The sequence below is a fragment of the Bos indicus genome, chromosome 15 (assembly GCF_029378745.1).
Source record: "Bos indicus isolate NIAB-ARS_2022 breed Sahiwal x Tharparkar chromosome 15, NIAB-ARS_B.indTharparkar_mat_pri_1.0, whole genome shotgun sequence".
Taxonomy (NCBI): Eukaryota; Metazoa; Chordata; class Mammalia; order Artiodactyla; family Bovidae; genus Bos; species Bos indicus.
Window position 1 is genome coordinate 77,537,907 of NC_091774.1, and position 20,700 is coordinate 77,558,606.

At 47.5% G+C, this 20,700-nt stretch overlaps 1 protein-coding gene across 2 annotated transcripts in view; it reads left to right on the forward strand.

The window, feature by feature from the left end:
• Nucleotides 1-20,700, forward strand: part of CSTPP1 (centriolar satellite-associated tubulin polyglutamylase complex regulator 1) — a 209,210-nt gene that overhangs the window by 172,871 nt on the left and 15,639 nt on the right. For both annotated transcript variants that reach the window (XM_019974819.1, XM_019974818.1), the window contains exon 4: nucleotides 10,340-10,424. In XM_019974819.1, coding sequence (XP_019830378.1) covers nucleotides 10,340-10,424 — 85 coding nt within the window. The remainder of the gene's footprint in view (nucleotides 1-10,339; nucleotides 10,425-20,700) is intronic.

The window sequence follows — 20,700 nt, forward strand, 5'->3', positions numbered from 1 at the left end:
GAGCATCTCTTGGCAGAGCAGCCTGGCTGGGGGGCAAGTGTCATTTGGAAGGAGACTTCATAACCCCTGCATGAAAGAACATAAAAACAATGGCAGCTGAAAATTGGAGAGTCCACTCATGGGCTGTGGTGTTCTCTGGGCTCTGTGGTAGTTCCTACCGAGATCATGCAGCCAACCAACTAGAGGCTATTCAGTCCTCTGGGATTCCCCGTGGCTTGGGAGCATTTCATTATCTCCGGCTCCTGTCCCAGCCCTCAGCCTGAAGGCTCTCGTGCAAATGAACTCAGACTAAACCCCAGTTCCTCCTCCAGACTTTCAGAGGTAAAAAAAAATAAAAATAAAAACAACCCTCGATTCAGTCGGGCTTGGGGGAAGGCTTCTCTGAGTAAGGGACAAAGATATGGCCCTTGTTCCTTCATCCTTGCTCTCATGACACCACTGTGACACTCGAAAGGGCACCATTTCCCAGGAAGAGCAAAGAGGCATCTGAATCTTCAACCACACACCGCCGCAGTTCTTCAGAGCAAATGTGTGGACCCACATGGTGGTCTGTGAGGAAGATGTAGAGATGACTCAGCTGCCCCCACAGAGCTTCAGAGCCTAGAGTTTCCACAGCAGGAAGGCAAGACCAGATGGGAGAAAAGACAAGAGAAGGTCTTCAATCCTTCTTTTCCAAGAAAGGAGGAAGTGAGAATGAGTTAGCCTTTGAACATATTGGGCATGACTAATTTCTGACAAGATGAGTTTTCTTAGCCATCATAACCTCATCCATCACTCTCTAGGATTAGAGTGGGACAGCCAAGAGAATATTTTGAGTCGGGATGGGTATGTTGAAAACTCCAGTATTCTTGCCAGAGTTGTAACAGTGCATGCATGCTAAGTCACTTTAGTCGTGTCCAACTCTGAGACCCTGTGGACGCCCTCCAGGATCCTCTGTCCCTGGGATTCCCCAGGCAAGAATGCTGGAGTGGGTTGCCACGCTCTCCTCCAGGGGATCTTCCTGACCCAGGGTCAAGCCTGAGCCTCTTTGATTTCCTGCGTTGGCAGGCAGGTTCTTAACCACGAGCGCCACCTGGGAAGCTCCAGAGTTTAACAGTGGTAAACTGAATGCCTAAGAAGTGAACCCTAGGCTGCTTCTGATTTTCATGGTAAACTGGTGATCTGTTCCAGTGAAAATAAGTATTCAGGTTGACTGGACTGAGCGCTTGCTAAGAAAGTGCTAAGAGCCAGCAAGGCCATGGAGTGTAGTTACACCTGCTGTAATTCATTCAGTTCCCCGAGAGCCGGGTTAGCTACCCAGCCAGGACGTGTTCCATCCCCAGCACCCGGCACCTCCTCGCACCACCCTGAGTTTACAGTCACGCCTCCTGTGTCTGGAGATCCCCCGTCTCTGTTCAAACGCTGACCGGAAACTCGTCCCTGTGAATTTTCACTCGGGTCACTGAGCAGTGCGTGCTTTATTCCTTTGCTCTTTCAACGGGTGTTTAGTACCATAATCCGGACATTGTGCCGAGGACTTCAGTTAGGTCCAAAGATGCCTTAATTTCAGGACTTCAGTTAATAATTATTAAACAGTTCTCCCATTTACTGAGCATTTTGATAATTTTTTAGAAAAACACCTCATATACAAAGTACCTCCTTTTCTTTTTATAACAATCCCTTTAGGCAGGTACTGTCATTAGTCACATTACTAAGAGGAAATCAAGGTTCAGAAAAGTTGTCTAGGGAATTCCCCAGTAGGCCAGTGGCGGGGACTCCAAGCCTTTACTGCTGAGGGCACAGGTAGGTTCTATCCTGGTAGGGGGACCAAGATCCCACAAGCTACAGCCGAAACCAGGAAAAGGAAACAAAAGAAAAGCTGTCTAACTTGTCCAAGTCGTGCTGGTGGTAACTAGTGGGGCCAGGTTTTGAAGCCAGGTCATCTGATTACGAAGTCTGGGCTCTGCACTAACACAGCTGCCCTGGCCACCTGCAAGCTATCTGTGTTTTTGTTGTTGTTCAGTGGCTAAGTTGTGTCTGACTCTATGACCCCATGGCCTGCAGCATGCCAGGCTCCTCTGTCTTCCACCAACTCCAAAAGTTTGCTCAATTTCATGTCCATTGAGTCAGTGATGCTATCTAACCATCTCGTCCTCTGCTGCCCTCTCTTCCTCCTGCCCTCAGTCTTTGCCAGCATCACAGTCTCTTCCAATGAGTCAGCTCTTCGCATCAGGTGGCCAAACTATTAGAGCTTCAGCTTCAGCATCAGTCATTCCAGTGAATATTCAGGGTTGATTTCCTTTAGGATTGACTGGGTTGATCTCCTTACAGTCCAAGGGACTCTCAAGAGTCTCCCATATCACAATTCAAAAGCATCAATTCTTCAATGCTCAGCCTTCTTTATGGACCAACTCTCACATCCACGCATCCTGCTAAGTCACTTCAGTCATGTCCGACTCTGTGCAACCCCATAGACGGCAGCCCACCAGGCTCCCCCGTCCCTGGGATTCTCCAGGCAAGAACACTGGAGTGGGTTGCCATTTCCTTCTCCAATGCATGAAAGTGAAAAGGGAAAGTGAAGTTGCTGAGTCATGTCCGACTCTTAGCGACCCCATGGACTGCAGCCTACTAGGCTCCTCCGTCCATGGGATTTTCCAGGCAAGAGTACTGGAGTGGGGTGCCATGCATGACTACTGGAAAAACTATAGATTTGACTATACAGACCTTTGTCAGCATAGTAATGTCTCTGCTTTTTAATACACTGTATAGGTTTTCATAACTTTCCTTCCAAGAAGCAATCGTCTTTTAATTTCATGGCTGCAGTCACCATCCACAGTGATTTTGGAGCCCAAGAAAATAAAATTTGTCACTGCTTCCACTTTTTCCCCTTCTATTTGCCATGAAATGATGGGACCGGATGCCATGATCTTCGTTTTTTGAGTGTTGAGTTTCTAGCTAGCTTTTTCACTCTCCTCATCAAGAGGCTCTTTAGTTCCTCTTCACTGTCTGCCATTAGAGTGGTATCATCTGCGTGTCAAAGGTTATTGATATTTCTCCCAGCAGTCTTGATTCCAGCTTGTGATTCAGCCAGGCTGGCATTCCTCATCATGCACTCTGCATATAAGTTAAATAAGTAGGGTGACAATATACAGCCTTGACATATTCCTTTCCCAATTTGCAACCAGCCTGTTGTTCCATGTCCGGTTTTAACTGTTGCTTCTTGACCTGCATACAGGTTTCTCAGGAGACAAGTAAGGTGGTCTGGTATTCCCATCTCTTTTAGAATTTTCTACAGTTTGTTGTGATCCACACAGTCAAATCCACACACCCAAAAAAATGAAATGGTTGGATGGTATCACCAACTTGATAGACATGAGTTTGAGCAAGCTCTGGGCCTTGGTGATGGACAGGGAAGCCTGGCGTGCTGCAGTTCATGGGGTCGCAAAGAGTCAGACACAACTGAGCGACTGAACTAAACTGAACACAAAGGCTTTAGAGTAGTCAATGAAGCAGAAGTAGATGTTTTTCTGGAACTCCCTTGCTTTCTCCATGATCCGACAAATGATGGCAATTTGATCTCTGGTTCCTCTGCCTCTTGTAAACCCAGCTTTTACATCTGGAAGTTCTTGATTCATATACTGCTAAAGCCTAGCTTGAAGGTTTTTGAGCATAACTGTATCAGCATGTAAAATGAGCACAATTGTGCAGTAGTTTGAACTTTCTTTGCCCTTCTTTGAGATTGGAATGGAAACTGACCTTTTCCAGTCTTGTGTCCACTGAGTTATCCAAATTTGCTGACATATTGAGTGCAGCACTTTAACAGCATCATCTTTTAGGATTTGAAATAGCTCAGCTGGAATTCAGTTACCTCCATTAGCTTTGTTCATAGTAATGCTTCCTAAGGCCCACTTGACATCACACTCCAGGATGTCTGGCTCTAGGTGAGTGACCATGCTGTGGTGGTTATCTGGCTCATGAAGACCTTTCTTGTATGGTTTCTCTGTGTATTCTTGCCACCTTTTCTTAATCACTTCTGCTTCTGTTAGATCCTTGCTGTTCCTGTCCTTTGTTGTGCCAGACCTTGCATGAAATATTCCCTTAATACCTCCAATTTTCTTGAAGAGATCTCTAGTCTTTCCCATTCTGTTGTTTTCCTCTATCTGTGTTTTACCTTAGATATAAAGTCTGCAAGTCACCTGGCATAAACAATCCTATCATCAGAAGTCAAGTGCCCCACAAAACCAGTCAGATCCTACCTGGTAGAGTACCACTCGCTGGACCTTGAATGCTAAACCAGCAAACATCTGAATCTCAATCTTCCCTCCTCTTATTAGCTCTGTCTCTTTGAAAAGTCATTAACCTTAAAGAAACCTTGTTTCTTTATTTCTGAAATAATAATATCAAATACTAACAGAGCACTTATGATGGGACCCTTGTTCTCAGTAGTTTAAACAACTGTATGATGTTGGTTATCCTTATCCCCACTTTATAAATGTTGAAACTGAGGCATAGAATGCTTAAAGGTCAGTAATTTGAAATCAGTGGCAAGGCTCGGATCTGGACCCAGGCAGTCTAACTCCAGAGTCCATGCCGGGAGCCACCATGCAGTACAGAGCTCCTCCTGAGATGATACGATGGAGCAGGGTTGAGACCTCTGGTCCCCGAGCCAGGCACACAGTCAGTGGGGCTCTTAGGAGGTTTAGAATAAGAAAGACGAACAGCTCTGGCCACCCACAAAAAAAGCAGCACCAGTTTGCAGGGCATGTTCTGATTTTGATCTTATACCAAACTCGTCTCATGTCTTTGCCTTTGAACTTTCAGGACCTGGGGGGTTCCTTTAGAGCAGACGTCTGGCGGTGCGCCGCTTGCCTTCCTGCACCTGCCGGGGTGGAGCGCCGGCAGTGGGCGGGATGCGCGGTGTAGCCGCCCGCAGAGGTGTACTCGTCCCTGCCTCCCCGAGGCCCCCAGCCCAGCACACGCCGCGATGCCGGAGCTGCAGCCTTTCCTGTTGACAGTAATTAGAACCTTTCAGACTCAATTTCTTATGTGCAAAAAAATCCCAATTCACTTGAATTGTCTCCTTGATCCAGTTCACCTGGAGCTATTTAGTCCCTACAGTTTGTTTGGAGTGGAGAACAAGCTTTTAAGCCTTCACCCATTACGGTTGATAAGATCAAGGTGCGGAAAATGTTAGTTGGGTAAACTTTGGAGCCAGACTGCCAGAGCTTGGATTCCAGTTCCACCAGTTAAGCATGATCTGAGTGTCTGTGAAATGGGGATAACCACAGTGAGGACTAGATGAGACGGCACAGGTAAAACCCTTGGAAGAACTGTCTGGTCCAGAGTGAGTGCCCAGTACATGTTCACTCTAAGTATTATTATCATCATTAAGCCCATCCAGCCCTTAGGCCCCAAAGGCTACCCACTCCAGTATTCTGGCCTGGAGAATTCCATGCACTGTATAGTCCATGGGGTTGCAAAGAGTCAGACATGACTGAGCGACTTTGCTTCACTTCCTTTCCCCTCCCAGCCTAGGAAGCCAAGGCTCTGGGAAGCCAAACGTGCTCCTCCTGTCCCCCACGCTCTGGACCCTTCTCTCCTCACTTCCTAGATAATTTCATCTCTCTAAGCCTTCATGTCCTTATCTGTGCAGTAGGGCTGGGATTTATCTTATGAGGTTGTCATGAGGTTAAGCAAGCTACTTCAGAGCCTGAGCACAGAGCTCAGTGACTGACTCACTATTGCTATTCCTGAAGCACAAAGGGGCTGCCTGCAAGGCTGGTCTTCGAGATCTTGGAGAGCTCTTTAGAGCCAAAGGACCCAAAGGCAGGAGCGTTTAGGATTAACCAATGGCTGAGTTGGAGCCTCTGAGCTGGGGAGGCCACCAGCTTGTTGGGAATGGTGTGCGTGCTAAGTCCCTTCGGTCGTGTCCAGCTCTGTGCAAACCTATGGACTGTATAGCCCTCCAGGCTGCTCTGTCCATGGGCTTCTCCAGGCCAGGATACTGGAGTGGGTTGCCGTGCCCTGCTCCATGTGTTGTTGTTCTTGTTGTTTAGTTGCTAAGTCATGTCCAATTCTTTTGCAACACCATGGACTGTAGCCCGTCAGGCTCTTCCGTCCATGGGATTTCCCAGGCAAGAATACTGGAGTGTGTTGCCATTTCCTTCTCCAGGGGATCTTCCTGGGAACGGAGGAGGCATAAAATGCAGACTGCAGAAGAATATTCAAGAACAGGTTTGACTCAAACAACCTGACAGAATTTTCAAGGCAGAACTCTCCCAGGGGTTTAAGCTTTAAACTCAGCAAGAAGCTTCTTCCTCCTCTCATCTCCTGCCTTTGCCCCCAGGATTTAAAAAACAAAACCAAGCGATTTCCCTGGTGGTCCAGTGGCTACGACTCCGCACTCCTGATGCAGGGGGCCTGGGTCCAATCCCTGGTCAGGGAACTAGATTCCACACGGCCCAGCTAAAGATCCGGCATGCCATGACTGAGGGTCCCGAGTGCCACAACTAGGACCCAACACAGCCAGAAAGTAAACAAGTAAATGAACGAACACTGAAAACAAAACCCAATAGCTCCTGTTGTTTGGCATTACTGTGTCCTAGACATTCCACCGAGTACTTTCTAGACATCATCTCTTTTAATCTTGACTTGAGCCCTGAAAGGTAAGTGTCATCATTCCCGTTTCACAGATGAGAAACTGAGATTTAGAGGGACTGAGCAATTTGCCCAAGGCTGCCTACCTGGGGAACCGAAGAGCCAAGGTTTAACCCCGAGCCAGAGGGCCAGGGGAAGAACAGCTCTCCTTTGCTCATCAATGCTCTGATTCGGGGACAAGACTTAACTGCTCACCCTTCTCCCAGATACCCAATGTGCAACCCAGGAGTGTTTCCAAGTGACAGATGCCTCTCCCTTGAAAGCATCTGGCCTTGATATTATCCTGAGTCTGCTTTAATAGAACTGCTGTCTTAAAGAAATAGAACTGCTGTCTTCCACAGTTAAGGTAGCCAAAGTTGTGTATTTGCCTGCACTTTCACTCATCTCTTTATCTGACTGTCTTCCTCGCTTTACATTTGGGAATGTCAAGTTCCAGAAGTGGTGAACAGGATCTATTCTGTTTTTCTGATGTATTTAGTATTTCCCAGAACTGTCGATGCTTTGGAGAAGAACAAAATTATTTTCATAAGTTACTCTTCTGTCCTTAGGAAGCAAGTATTTGAAACACGTGAGTTAGAATATCATCAAGAACCTAAAAAATGCTGAGGGCAGGAAAACCAGGAGGCTAGAAGCTAAGATGGAGTCCCAGCACGGTCTTTCTTGATTAAATAAGCAGGGGGTGGGGGACAGGTGTCACAACTGTCTCTCAGCTTCTCACTTTCCTTCATGTTGTTTATCTTCCCAAGAGTATCTTGCAGATAATTTGGGGGATAAATATGAATAACTGGGAAATACTTTGGCCCACCCTAAGAATGGTATCAGATCCATCCACCAAATCTTAGCCTCAGTTCAATTCAGTTCAGTAGCTCAGTCGTGTCCGACTCCTGCGACCCCATGGACTGTAGCCCACCAGGCTCCTCTGTCCATGGGATTGTCCAGGCAAGGATAAGGATACTGGAGTGGGTTGCCATTTCCTTCTCTAAATCTTAGCCTAGAAGAGCTTTAATGATCCAAAGACAGAACTCACTCCTCTCTGCACAGGGAGCTTTGGAGTGAGAGGAAAGCAGGAACGCATTCAATTCAGTGGCTTTTCTCCGCTTCGTTTTTCCTGTCCCTCACCCCAAGTCCACAAGCCCACAAGTAGCTGTTACTCTTTCTGCTGAAGAACAAAGCCTCCGACTAGGCTGGTGCCCGAGGTCAGGCGAGCAAGGAGAGGGAAGCGCACCCCCCGTTGTGGCCGAGACGAAGGCCGCAAAAGCCATCTTGTCCTCTGACCCACGCTGACGCTGTCCCCTTGCTGTCCCTGACTGGCAGTGTGGTTAGTCTGACGCTGTGCCCTCACCTTGAATGGAGCCTTGATGAAAAAGGATAGGAAACCCAGGCCTGTCCCTGGGGATTTGGGGTTTTTATCTTGGAAAAGCATCAACTGAACTCGCAGGGACAGGAGATCTGGATTCCTGTGGCTTGAGCTAACTTAGGTCCAGAGAAACCAAGTGCCTGTGATCACCATCTTTGTTCCCCCAGTGTGGCCTTGCCCTCGGGGCTCCCTCCTCTCACCCAGGCTCCCAGTTAGGAGGGCTTCTGGGTTGCTCCATCCTGCTTTACCGTCAGCACGTCCTTCCGTATTTGAAATGCTTTGGTATATGGAATACTTGTGGATTGAAGCTGCCTGACTGATCTAAAATCCCTCAGCTTTGGGACACACAGTAACAAAACAACTTTTTTTTTTCTTTTTTTAAATTTTAATATGGAAGATCTGGTTTCTGCCATCAGATCAGATCAGTCGCTCAGTCGTGTCCGACTCTTTGCAACCCCATGAACCACAGCACGCCAGGCCTCCCTGTCCATCACCAACTCCCGGAGTTCACTCAGACTCACGTCCATCGAGTCAGTGATGCCATCCAGCCATGTCATTCTCTGTCGTCCCCTTCTCCTCCTACCCCCAATCCCTCCCAGCATCAGAGTCTTTGCCAATGAGTCAACTCTTCGCATGAGGTGGCCAAAGTACTGGAGTTTCCGCTTTAGCATCATTCTTTCCAAAGAAATCCCAGGGCTGATCTCCTTCAGAATGGACTGGTTGGATCTCCTTGCAGTCCAAGGGACTCTCAGGAGTCTTCTCCAACACCACAGTTCAAAAGCATCAATTCTTCAGCACTCAGCCTTCTTCATAGTCCAATTCTCACATCCATACATGACCACTGGAAAAACCATAGCCTTGACTAGACGAACCTTTGTTGGCAAAGTAATGTCTCTGCTTTTGAATATGCTATCTAGGTTGGTCATAACCTTCCTTCCAAGGAGTAAGCGTCTTTTAATTTCATGGCTGCAGTCACCATCTGTAGTGATTTTGGAGCCCAGAAAAATAAAGTCTGACACTGTTTCCACTGTTTCCCCATCTATTTCCCATGAAGTGGTGGGACAGGATGCCATGATCTTCGTTTTCTGAATGTTGAGCTTTAAGCCAACTTTTTCACTCTCCACTTTCACTTTCATCAAGGGGCTTTTGAGTTCCTCTTCACTTTCTGCCATAAGGGTGGTGTCATCTGCATATCTGAGGTTATTGATATTTCTCCCGGCAGTCTTGATTCCAGCTTGTGTTTCTTCCAGTCCAGTGTTTCTCATGATGTACTCTGCAGATTAGTTAAATAAACAGGGTGACAATATACAGCCTTGACGAACTCCTTTCAACATAAATCGGCCACCGGTGTACATGTGTCCCTCCGTCTGAACCCCGCTTCCAGCTGCCTCCCCACCCTGTCCGTCCAGGTTGTCCCAGAGCACCGACTTTGAGTGCCCTGCTTCATACATCAAAGTCACACTGGTTATCTGTTTTGTATATCATAATGTATATGTTTCAATGCTATTCTCTCAAATCATCCCAAAACAGCTTTTAAGCGTCAGTGTATTTCCTCTCCCCTGACATTCTACAAAGCCCTCTGAGTTTACCTCTCTGGGTTTTCTGCTGAGCCACGGAGCATCATCCTGGCTCATCTCTCCCAAAGCACTGCTTCTGTATATCAGGAGTCATTTGGTCGCCTTGATTGTAGATCTTGGGTCTTGGCTTCCTACAGTAGTATGACCAGATCTGTGTGTGGGCATCCAAAAGAAGCCAGCCTGCCCAGTACTGGATGAAGGGCAAGAAGGGCTCGGGCCGCCCTGCCAACTCTTCTCCCCTATACACTACAAGACTGCCTCTGCCTTGGCACTGCTTCCAGATATTCTGTGCATGGTCTTTGGGCATGTTGTGGTGAAGGCTACCGTGCCAGAGAATTTCAGCAAATGTAGCCAGCTTTGAAATGACTCATTTTTGTGGATTTTCAGACACCAGGAAAATCAAACTGAGAAGGCTAATAAAGTTGCGCCTCTAATTCTCCCTTCTTACCGAACCATCCCTCAAACCAGTGAAGCTCCTTTGGCCAAAATGTTGTAGCTGGGTGCCTCCCATCCTGGAAAAACTTTGTAGAAATATTGATCTTAAAATATCATCCTTGGGTTAACGCAACCTTAATAGTGACTCACCTTGATCCATGTTGATGTGTGGCAGAAACCAGCATAATATTGTAAAGCAATTATCCTCCAGTAAAAATTTGTTTAAAAAAGAGCAGTTCTACCTAGGGTAGGTCTGAAACCCCTGAAATGACCGAAAAGACTGCGGTGACTTCCCACTCTGAGGTCTGACGCCTTCCTCTCCATTTCACTGCAGATTTGCTGACCATGAGGGAGTATCACTGCTTGCTGCAATTACTGTGCCCGGATTTCCCCCTGGAGCTCACTCAGAAGGCCGCCAGGTATGTCTCCCGGGCTCCTGAAGTCAACTGTGCCCTCTCTCTGGCTCAGGCTTCTGAGAGAGAACTGCAATGTATGCAGACAAACACACGTTAGGAGAGAGTAACAGCGACGGGAAGGAATTGGCATTTGGAGAGGGGTCTATTTGGGATTTGCCCCAAAACATAATATTCACTTTCTGCATCTCCAGGAGGAAGCCAAATGATCTTTGGTGGTTTCTGTGGGGAGCCTTAGGGTCTGCAGATAGAGTTGGGGGTGGTGGTGAGATGAAGAGGCAAACACACTCACACCAGCTCGCACACTCACACGGGCACACACACAGATAAACATCCCTAGAGGGCATTCTGAGAAAATATGGCGCAAGCTTTGGCAGCGACTTGCGATGAAGGGGGGTGAAGTTCGAGGCTGGAAAGCGTGAAGGTGATAAATTCCGACTGAGGGGGAGATAAATTGTATTATTTATGCTAAAAGACGGTTTTAAGTATTAGTCCAGAACCAGGGAGACTTGGCAGAAATAGTTAGAGCCCCTAATTTCTGTGTTTGGTTTCACTGTTATTCGCATCCTTTAAGCAAATGCGGTAGCTGGGCTATGCCTCAGTTAACTTTTACTTATTTAGGTGAAAATCTGAGCTAAGGCAACAAATGGAAGTGTAGCAAAAATCTCGTCTTTTGAAAAATGCCAAAACAGAGGATTTTTAGAAAAATATTCTGTCTTATACACGGTAGATGGCCTTCCCTGGTAGCTCAGCTGGTAAAGAATCCACCTGCAATGAAGGAGACCCCAGTTTAATTCCTGGGCCAGGAAGATCCCCTGGAGAAGGGATAGGCTACCCTCTCCAGTATTCTTGGGCTTCCCTTGTGGCTCAGACAGTAAAGAATCCACCTGTAACGTGGGAGACCTGGGTTCGATCCCTAGGATGGGAAGATTCCCTGGAGGAGAGCATGGCTACCCACTCCAGTATTCTTGGGCTTCCCTTGTGGCTCAGGCAGTAAAGAATCCGCCTGTAATGTGGGAGACCTGGGTTTGATCCCTAGGATGGGAAGATTCCCTGGGGGAGAGCATGGCAACCCACTCCAACATTCTTGCCTGGAGAATCCCCATGGACAGAGGAGCCTGGAGGGCTACGGTCCATGGGGTTGAAAAGAGTCGGACACGACTGAGCGACTAAGCACAGCACACAGGGCACAGCATACATGGTAGATACATCTGTTCACACCCGTGGAATGTGGCTCCAAGAGTGAAGCGTGGCTCCAAACCTGGACTTGGGGTGACGATGCGTCCGTGGGTTCAATGGCTGGAGCAGATGTGCCGGCGGGGTGGGGGGCTTTGATTACGGGGGAGTCTGTGCACGTGTGGGGGCAGAAGCCATTTGAGAAATCCCCTCCAGTTCACTGTGAACCTAAAACTGCTCTAGGAAAGTCTAAGTAATAATTTTTTTAATGCCCAGCTTCCCTAAACCAATTGATCAAGTATGCGTACAGAGTAGAGTTGACTAGTAAACAAGGAAGAGGTGAGAGACACCGGCCTCTCTGTGCAGATGAAAACCCAAGTGGAACTCTTAGTCCACTCTCCATACGCACAGGACTTCCACACACGCGGTTCCATATATGCGGGTTCAGCATCTATGGACTCAACCAGCTGCCCCTTCTGTATTCACTATTGAAAAAATAGTGAGCCCGCGCAGTTGAAACACAGGTTGTTCAAGGGTCAACCATATATTCACATCGCCACAATCCATTTTAGAGCATCTTCAGTTCAGTTCAGTCTCTCAGTCATGTCCGACTCTTTGTGACCCCACGGACTGCAGCACGCCAGGCCTCCCTGTCCATCACCACCCCCTGGAGTTCACTCAAACTCACGTGCATCGAGTCAGTGATCCCATCCAGCCATCTCATCCTCTGTCGTCCCCTTCTCCTCCTGCCCCCAATCCCTCCCAGCATCAGAGTCTTTTCCAATGTTTCAACTCTTCGCATGAGGTGGCCAAAGTACTGGAGTTTCAGCTTCAGCATGATTCCTTCCAATGAACACCCAGGACTGATCTCCTTCAGAATGGACTGGTTGGATCTCCTTGCAGTCCAAGGGACTCTCAGGAGTCTTCTCCAACACCACAGTTCAAAAGCATCCATTCTTCGGCGCTCAGCCTTCTTCACAGTCCAACTCTCACATCCATACATGACCACTGGAAAAACCATAGCCTTGACTAGACGGACCTTTGTTGGCAAAGTAATGTCTCTGCTTTTGAATATGCTATCTAGGTTGGTCATAACTTTCCTTCCAAGGAATAAGCATCTTTTAATTTTAATTACCCCCAAAAGAAACCCTGCTGCTCTCAGCCACTGCTCCCTAATCCCCCGCCCATCCTCTCTCGCCCGCAGCAACTACACTCTGTCTCAGTAAATTTGCATGTTCAAGACACTGAAATGGAAGCATACGATATGTGGGCCTTTGTGACTGGTTCCTTTCGCTTAGCCGTATGTTTTCAAGGTTCATCCACGTCATAGCAGCTCTCAGTATTTCCTCTTATCAAATATTTTTTAAAGGTTTCTTATGTGGACCTTTTTTTTTTTTTTTAGTTTTTACTGAATTTGTTACAATATTGCTTCTGTGTTAGGTTTTGCTTCTTGGCCCCAAGGTATGTGGGATCTTAGGTCCCTGAGCAGGGATTGAACGCGCACTGGAAGGTGAAGTCTTAACCACTGGACCGCCAGACAAGTCGTTCATCAGCTATTTATTGAGTGCCAGTTTTGTGCCAGGATCTAATCTGCACACTGGGGGTGCAGTGATGAATAAGATTATAGTTCCTGTACCAAGGAGCTTGACATCTGATTTAGAAGAGGGTCGCTTGGGTACCGATCACAGCCTGCCATCACTTTGTGACACACCGCCTTGGTCTCTGTCATTCCACAGCAGCTGCTGTCCCTGTTTCCCACACCTGAAAGGTAGTGGGTGGGCCCGAGGGTGAACCTTCTGTATGGTCTTCGGCCCCACCCACCTCCCAGATGCTTCCAAACAACCTGATGTAGTAAACACTGGAAGGTTAGACTAGAAGGAGCAGAACCCTCTAAAATCCACAGATTCTTACAAGTTTTGATATCCAGGGGCTTCTGGAGTGACCTTCCCCCGGCTGTGGTCAGAAGCTTACCGCCCCTCCCCATCACCACCACCACCAAGAGACCCTCTTGTTCTTTAGAATTTCAGACCTTTCCATTTGAGCAGGGGGGAAGCATGGTGGCCGGTCCATGCTAATAGCCAGCAACGAGAAGGGATGGTGGGGACGCCAGAATCAACAGCAGAAGGGCCCAGGGCAAGCGTCAGGAGACGGGCTACAAAATTAGAGATGACTTCAAGACTCAAGCTTCGGTGTCGACCCCGCCTCCCCAGCTCCATTCTCTCCCCACCCCACTCCAGCTGCTGTGTGCGTGTGTGTGTCTGTGTGGAAAAATCATATCCATCCCAGAATGTGCCCCTCTGACTGCCTGAGCTCTTCCCTTCTCATCCTGAAGGTCAGGATCCCAGCTTCCTCACACGCGAGCCCCGGCTTCCGACCAAAACTGCAGGCGGGGGTGCGGATGGCGAGGCCCCCCCAAGGCAGTGGCCATGGCTGGAGGACAGTCTTCGTGGCCCCGAGGTGGGGACAGGCCGTGGGAGCAGGCGGCAGCCCCTGATGATGTGTGCGTAAAGGAATGTGACCCACACGCAGCTGTGCACCAGAGCCTGCCGAGCACAGAGCAGCCCCACGTGCGCCCAGCTGACGGGCGGCACCTCGGCCGGGCCTGGGGCGGCAGGTGTGAGCCGGAAACACAACTGGGGAAGAGCCAGCAGACCCCCTGACCGCGCCCGGCCAGAGCCCCGCCCCACCCCCACTCCTGCAGAATGGAGGTCGTTAAGTTACATATCCCTAAACGGTCACCATAGCATCTTCGTCTCCATCCTCCATGGACTGGGCAGCTTTCCTGACGGTTAAAAGCGCTCAACTAGAGCCAAACTGCTTCTTTTTTTAACAAGTGAGAGGCCACTTTTGATGGCATTTTAATACCACGCCTCCCCACCTTCAGGGAAGGTCCTTTTTATTTATGTGTGTTTTGGCTGTGCTGGGTCTTCATTGCCGTGTGTGGGCTCTCTCTAGTTGCACCGAGCAGAGGCTCCTCTCTAGGCGCGGTGCGCAGGCTTCTCTTTGCGGTGGCTTCTCTCGTTGCAGAGCACGGGCTCGAGGCCTTCAGTAGTTGAGGCTCACGGGATCGATAGTAGTGGCACATGGGCTTAGGTGCCCTGAGGGTTGCAGAGTCTTCCCGGACCAGGATTGAACCTGTGTCCCCTGCACTGGCAGGCAGATTCTTTTTTTTTTTTGCTCCTTTCATCCTTTCCCTTTCAAGTTGTAAGAATAACACATTTGCAGTAAAGAAATCCAAGAAATTTCAGAAAAGCCAGAAGAACATAGAAATTACAAACACTTAGAATCAGGAGTTTTCTGATTAGTCAGCTTGTATCCATCCAGCACAGGTTCCTGGCATCCCAGTGCCTGGCTGTCATGTTCAGGCAGAGTCTGGGCTTTGCTCTGAACACAGTGGCAGGCAGATTCTAAACCACTGGACCACCAGAGAGATTCAAGCCAGAACTCTTGAGTTCAAATCCTGGTCCCAGCTTATATCCTGGGGAAAGTTATTTAATTTCTTTGAGCCTCAGTTTCCTCATCTGTAAAGTGGGAATAATTTTAATAGTTGTCATAATTGAAGCCGCATATCACGTGATTAAAACAATGCCTGGCATAGAGCAAAAATGTTAGAAGCAGTGGTGTTAACCCTGACCTCTAAGAGCACAGGCACCAGAGGATTAGAAAGACCTGAGTATCCACACCACCTCTGTCTATTGACTGCATGACCTTGAGGATCTTTCTCAACTTCTCTAAGCCCTGTTTGCCTTGTCTGTAAAATGGGGCTAATAATTAAATCATAGGGTGGCTGTAAGATTTCAACAAAATTATATATATATAAATTGCTTAGCACATTATGGACATTCAATAAATAATATTTTCTTGCTGTTAAAATAATGTTGGTATTATTATTACCAGACTTTTTTTTTAAATCAGTGAGAAGTCAGACATTGAGAACAGACTTGCGGTTGCCAGTGGGAAGGGATAGGCTGAGAGTTTGGGGTTAGCAGATGCCAACTGTTACATATAAAATGGATAAACCACACGGCCCTACTGTAGAGCGCAGAGAACCGAACCCAGTCTCCCGGGATAAACCATAATGGAAAAGAATATTAAAAGGAGAACGTATGTGCGTATGACTGAATCACCCTGCTGTACAGCAGAAATTAGCACAACGTTGGAAATGAACTGTACTTCGATGTAAAAATTAAATAAGTGAGAAGTTCCTGGGTTCCCTAAGGCACTGCTTTCTGGCCTTCTTCCCCTTCACAACACTCAGAAAATAATACGTAACAAAAAGTAGGGTAAAGACGAGACTGCCTGTGGTGAGCCCCCTGGGCCAGGGGGCCCCCACACTTGTAGCCCGTCCAAGGCTCACATGACACGAGTGGGAAGCCTCGCCCCAAGGGTGGAGATTTCAAGCAGTGGCCCTCCAATCTGAGAGAGCGCCAGACTCACCCGCAGAGCTTAGTGAACTGCAGATGGCCCAGGCCCCGTCCTCAGAGCTCAGGGGGTCTGAGATGGGGCTCAAGAATTCATGTTTCTTAGAGGTTCTCAGGTGGTGCTCACGGGTCTGGGACCACTCTGAGAACCTCTTTAGAGCTTTGCATGCCCATCTCATTCTGCCATTTTAGAACTGATTGCACTCAAAGGAATTGCGTTTCCTTCTCACTCTTGTCATCGGAAATCGTATTTAACTCGCTTCTCTGTCTCTGAAAGCCACATTTCCTAGTCAGTAATACATGTTTAATAGGAAGAGCTCTTCTGTCATGGTTGTATGCTGAATACATACAGCGCTTTGAAAGCATGTAGACCCCTAAAAAATCTAGAATGTCTTTCCTCATGCCTCTCGCCTGCAGCAGCGTCCTGCACTTCATGCCTCTCGCCTGCAGCAGTGTCCTGCACTGATCTCCCCCCAGGGCTGACCTGCCACCCGACAGCGTCGCTGTTGCCCCGAAGGTCTTTCTCCCCATCCTCTCATTTCCCAAATGTTTATTGAGTGCCTGTTACGTGCCAGTCAGCGTGCTTGTGGAGGAGCTGACAGTGAGCAAAACAGACGTGGGTCCAGCCCTCAAGGAGCTTGCCAACCAGTAGAGCAGCAGACGTTAAGTCAATGAAGAGCCAAGTGCTGCAGGGACACGTAAACAGGTTACAGCCTAACCTGGTCGATTAGAAGCTGGTCCCTAAGGCAGAGATAGACATGTTGCATTGGGGACCCGGAGGGTCTGTAAGAGATGAACTTGCTCTGCCAGCTCTGTGTTCTCTGAGTGCCTCATCGCTCAGGCGTGTCCAACTCGTTGCAAACCCCCTGGACTGTAGCCCGCCAGGCTCCTCTGTCCGTGGGATTCTCCAGGCAAGAATACCAGACTGCCGTGCCCTCCTCCAGGGGATCTTCCCAACCCAGACCTGGAATCGAACCCAGGTCTCCCATATTGCAGGCAGATTCTTTACCGCCTGAGCCACCAGGGAAGCCTGTTGGTCTTGCAATAAGTCTTAGCCCTTTCACCTACTAAGACTTACTGTAAGGCCATCATGACAGTGAAAGTCACTCAGTCATGTCCGACTCTTTGTGACCCCATAGACTATATAATCTGTGGAATTCTCCAGGCCAGAATACTGGAGTGGGTAGCCGTTCCCTTCTCCAGCAGATCTTCCCAACCCAGGGATCAAACCCAGGTCTCCTGCATTGCATCGGAACCACCAGGGAAGCCCAAGGCCATCAAAATGCCCACTAAAAATTGGGACTGCCATCTGTCTGTACGAAGATTAAGCCACTGCAGCAGCTGACCTTCAACACACCCTGAATGGGGTTAATTAGGAATGAGGCACTCTGTGTTCTGGGAAAAACTAGCAGAACAGGCCTTTAAATAGTTAGATATTTTCAAGAAAAGATTTTATGAGTCCAATCCTTGCCTCTCCTCATACCTAGAAAAGCACTAAAATCACACATGGAGACGTCTGCTCCTCATGGCTAGCAGTAAACTTCACAAGACTAGCAGCAACTTCTGCAAAAATGCGTGCTTGATGGCATGCTCCCCCTTCACCAAAACCAGTACATACGGAGCTTTCCCCCAGCTCTTCAGAGTGGTTTCTCAGAGCTCTCTGAGGTGCTGTCTCCCAGGTTGTAGTCCTCATTTTGCCCCAAATAAAACTTAACTCACAATTCTCACATCGTGCATTTTTTTTTTCAGTTGACGTTTATCCTCTAGGATAAAATAAAATTAGATCACTACTTCAGACCATATGCAAAAGTCAGTTTCATATAGATTACAGAAAAATCCTTGTGTGCATGTGTGATCAGTCTTGTCCGACTCTTTTGCTGCCCTGTGGACTGTAGCCCACCAGGCTCCTCTGTCCATGGAATCTGCCAGGCAAGAATACTGGAGTAGTTTGCCATTTCCTCCTCCAGGGGATCTTCCTGACCCAGAGATTGAACCCAAATCTCCTGCATTGGCACCTGGATTATTTATTAACTGTTGCCACCTGAGAAGGCTGGATTATAGCCATAAGTGTAAAATGCAAAGCTATAATACTCTTAAAAGAGATTAGAAGAAAATATTTTATTGCCACTGGGTAGTTAAAAAATTCTTAAACGAGATATAAATTCTTTAAGCCCAACCCCAATGGACGAGGTTGATAAACCGACCACAAAACTGCATTCAGTCATTCAGCCATCAGCCAGTGTTGAAGGAGAACGCATCACCTGCTGCTGCTGAAAGCAGCGAAGAAAACAAAGCCCCTGCCCTCGTGGAGCAGACATTCTAGAGAAAGAAGCATCTGCTGGGAAGCAGGAGCTCCCTGATGGCAGACTGAACCCAGGCCGCAACAGTGCAAGCGCTGAGCCCTTGCCCAGCGGAGAGTGAGGATGAAAAACGTCTGTCCAGCAAAAGATACCATAAACAAAGTTGAAGGACAAGCCAGAGACTTGAAGAAGATATTTATCACCTACGTAACTAACAACAAATCAGTCCACAGAATTTTTTTAGTCTCGAGATTGTCTATAAAGAACTCCTACAATTGCGTAAGAAAAAGATGAAGGACCTCAGTAGAAAAATAGTCCAAAGATATGAAGAGCTAATACACAGAAGAGAAAACCCTAACAACTACCAAACATTCGGGCATATCTTCATGGCCAAACTCGCTAGTTATCAGGGAAATGCCAGTTAAGTTGAGATACCCGCTCACAGTCATCAAATTGGCAAAAATTTTAAAGTGAGATAATGCAAGTATTGGTGAGGACGTGGAACTGTGGGAACTCGCACACTCGGCTAGTGGGAGTGTAAATTGGCATAATCACTTGGAAGCAATTTGGGCAAATCTTAAAAAGTTCAAGAAATGAGAGGGCATATGTGTATACATACAGCTGACTCACTTTGCTGTACAGCAGAAACGAACACAACATTGTGAGGCAACTATATTCCAATACATTTTCTTTAAAAAGAGGAAAGTGTTTGGAAAAAAAATTCCAGAAAGTTCTGAAAAACAAAATAAATTTGAATTTGCCATGTGCAGGGAACTAGTTACATAATAGTAAAAAAAAAAAAAAAAGTTCATGAGGTGTGGCTGAGTCTAAGGAGACAGGCAGCATTATTTGTAACAGCTACCAGTGAAGCCCTATGCCTGTTACCACGCAGTAGAAAGGACAAAACATCTTAAATCCGTTCCTTGGAATTCTATACAGCAGCTAAAACGAATACAGGGACGTAGGACTTCCCTGGTGGTCCAGCGGTTAAGAATCCACCTTCCAATGCAAGGGACGCAGGTTTGATACCATGGGGATCCTACGGTGCCAAATGGATGTTTTTTCTTAAATAATAAGGTGAATACAGGGAGATATACATGCATCAGCATTGATATATCTCAAAATGGCGAGTTGCAGAAGAATACACAGAGCTTGATAACAGGCAAAGCAAAGTGATATCATGCTTTAAGAATGTAAACATTTGTGTGAGTCAACAACAGTACGAAAGCACGCAGAGGCATGCCAAGCCCAAGTTTCCGTGAATGAATGAAAGCTAAGCCCTCAAGTTCCAGCGGGATCTCAAGGAGGAAGGTAGAGGGAGGGTGTCCCGGTGTTCTAAACAGTACGTGTAATCGCTTATAAAGCTTTTAAACGTTGAAGCAAGGGTGGGAAAATGTGAAGATTGGAGAGGAAGTTAGCTAGTGGGTACACAGGTGTTTTTTCTGTTATTCTGTGTAATTTTCTGAAGTTTTAAATATTGTATTTAAAATGAAAAAGGTGTGGATAAAAGAACACTCTGTGTGATTTCAGTACCTTTAAACCATGAAGTTTTTCCACCTTGGTCTATGTCCCTGGATATGTTCCAGTGTCTTCTAGTTTATGATCTATGGTAACTTGAATTTATACCCTACTGTTGTGTGAAAATTGTGTAAGCTTTATGTCGAATTGGTCCATGGTGCTTTTCAGGTCTACTCCATCCTTCTGCTTTTCTGTATTCATTCTATTAATTTTGAGAGTTTGATATTGAAACTCCAACTAAAAATCTTAATTTATCGACTTAAAAAGTAGTTATAATATATAGTGAAACTATTATGTAACTTTGATCTGTATTTTCCAAGCGTCCTGTAAATGTCTCATCATGCTTTCGTAATTCAAAATATAAAAACGAGAAAAACAAATAAAAGGAAGAAGGTGGGCAGGATTTAGGAAGGGAGCAGGGAGAGGGAAAGGCCATCTCGGGCAGGTAAGCAACCTGGAAAGGAGCCAGTGAGGACCTAGGTGCCCTAGGGGAACCAGGGGGCCGGGAGTTTGAGGAGCCTGGAGCTGGAAGAAGAAGGGAGGGCCCCGCAGGCCATGCACTGGATGTGGGTTTTATCTTAAGAGCGTGGAACAGTTGCCCCCAGCCCCAGCTATGAGGCTTCTGAGGAGAGACCAGCATCATGGAGCCAAAATGGCCGAGTGGGGCCTTCATGGTATCTGCAAGGAAGAAGCAGCACCCAGGCCTCGTCGGCGTCCAGCCCGCCTGGGGGCCACGGCTCTACAAGAGTGGGAGAAGGGACAGCGCCACCCCCGGCAGAAGGTGTCATGGCCACGTCTCACCTGGAGCTGCTGCAGCTGGCCCAGGAGCTGTGACTAGAGTCAGAGAGGCCTGTGTTCAAATTACAG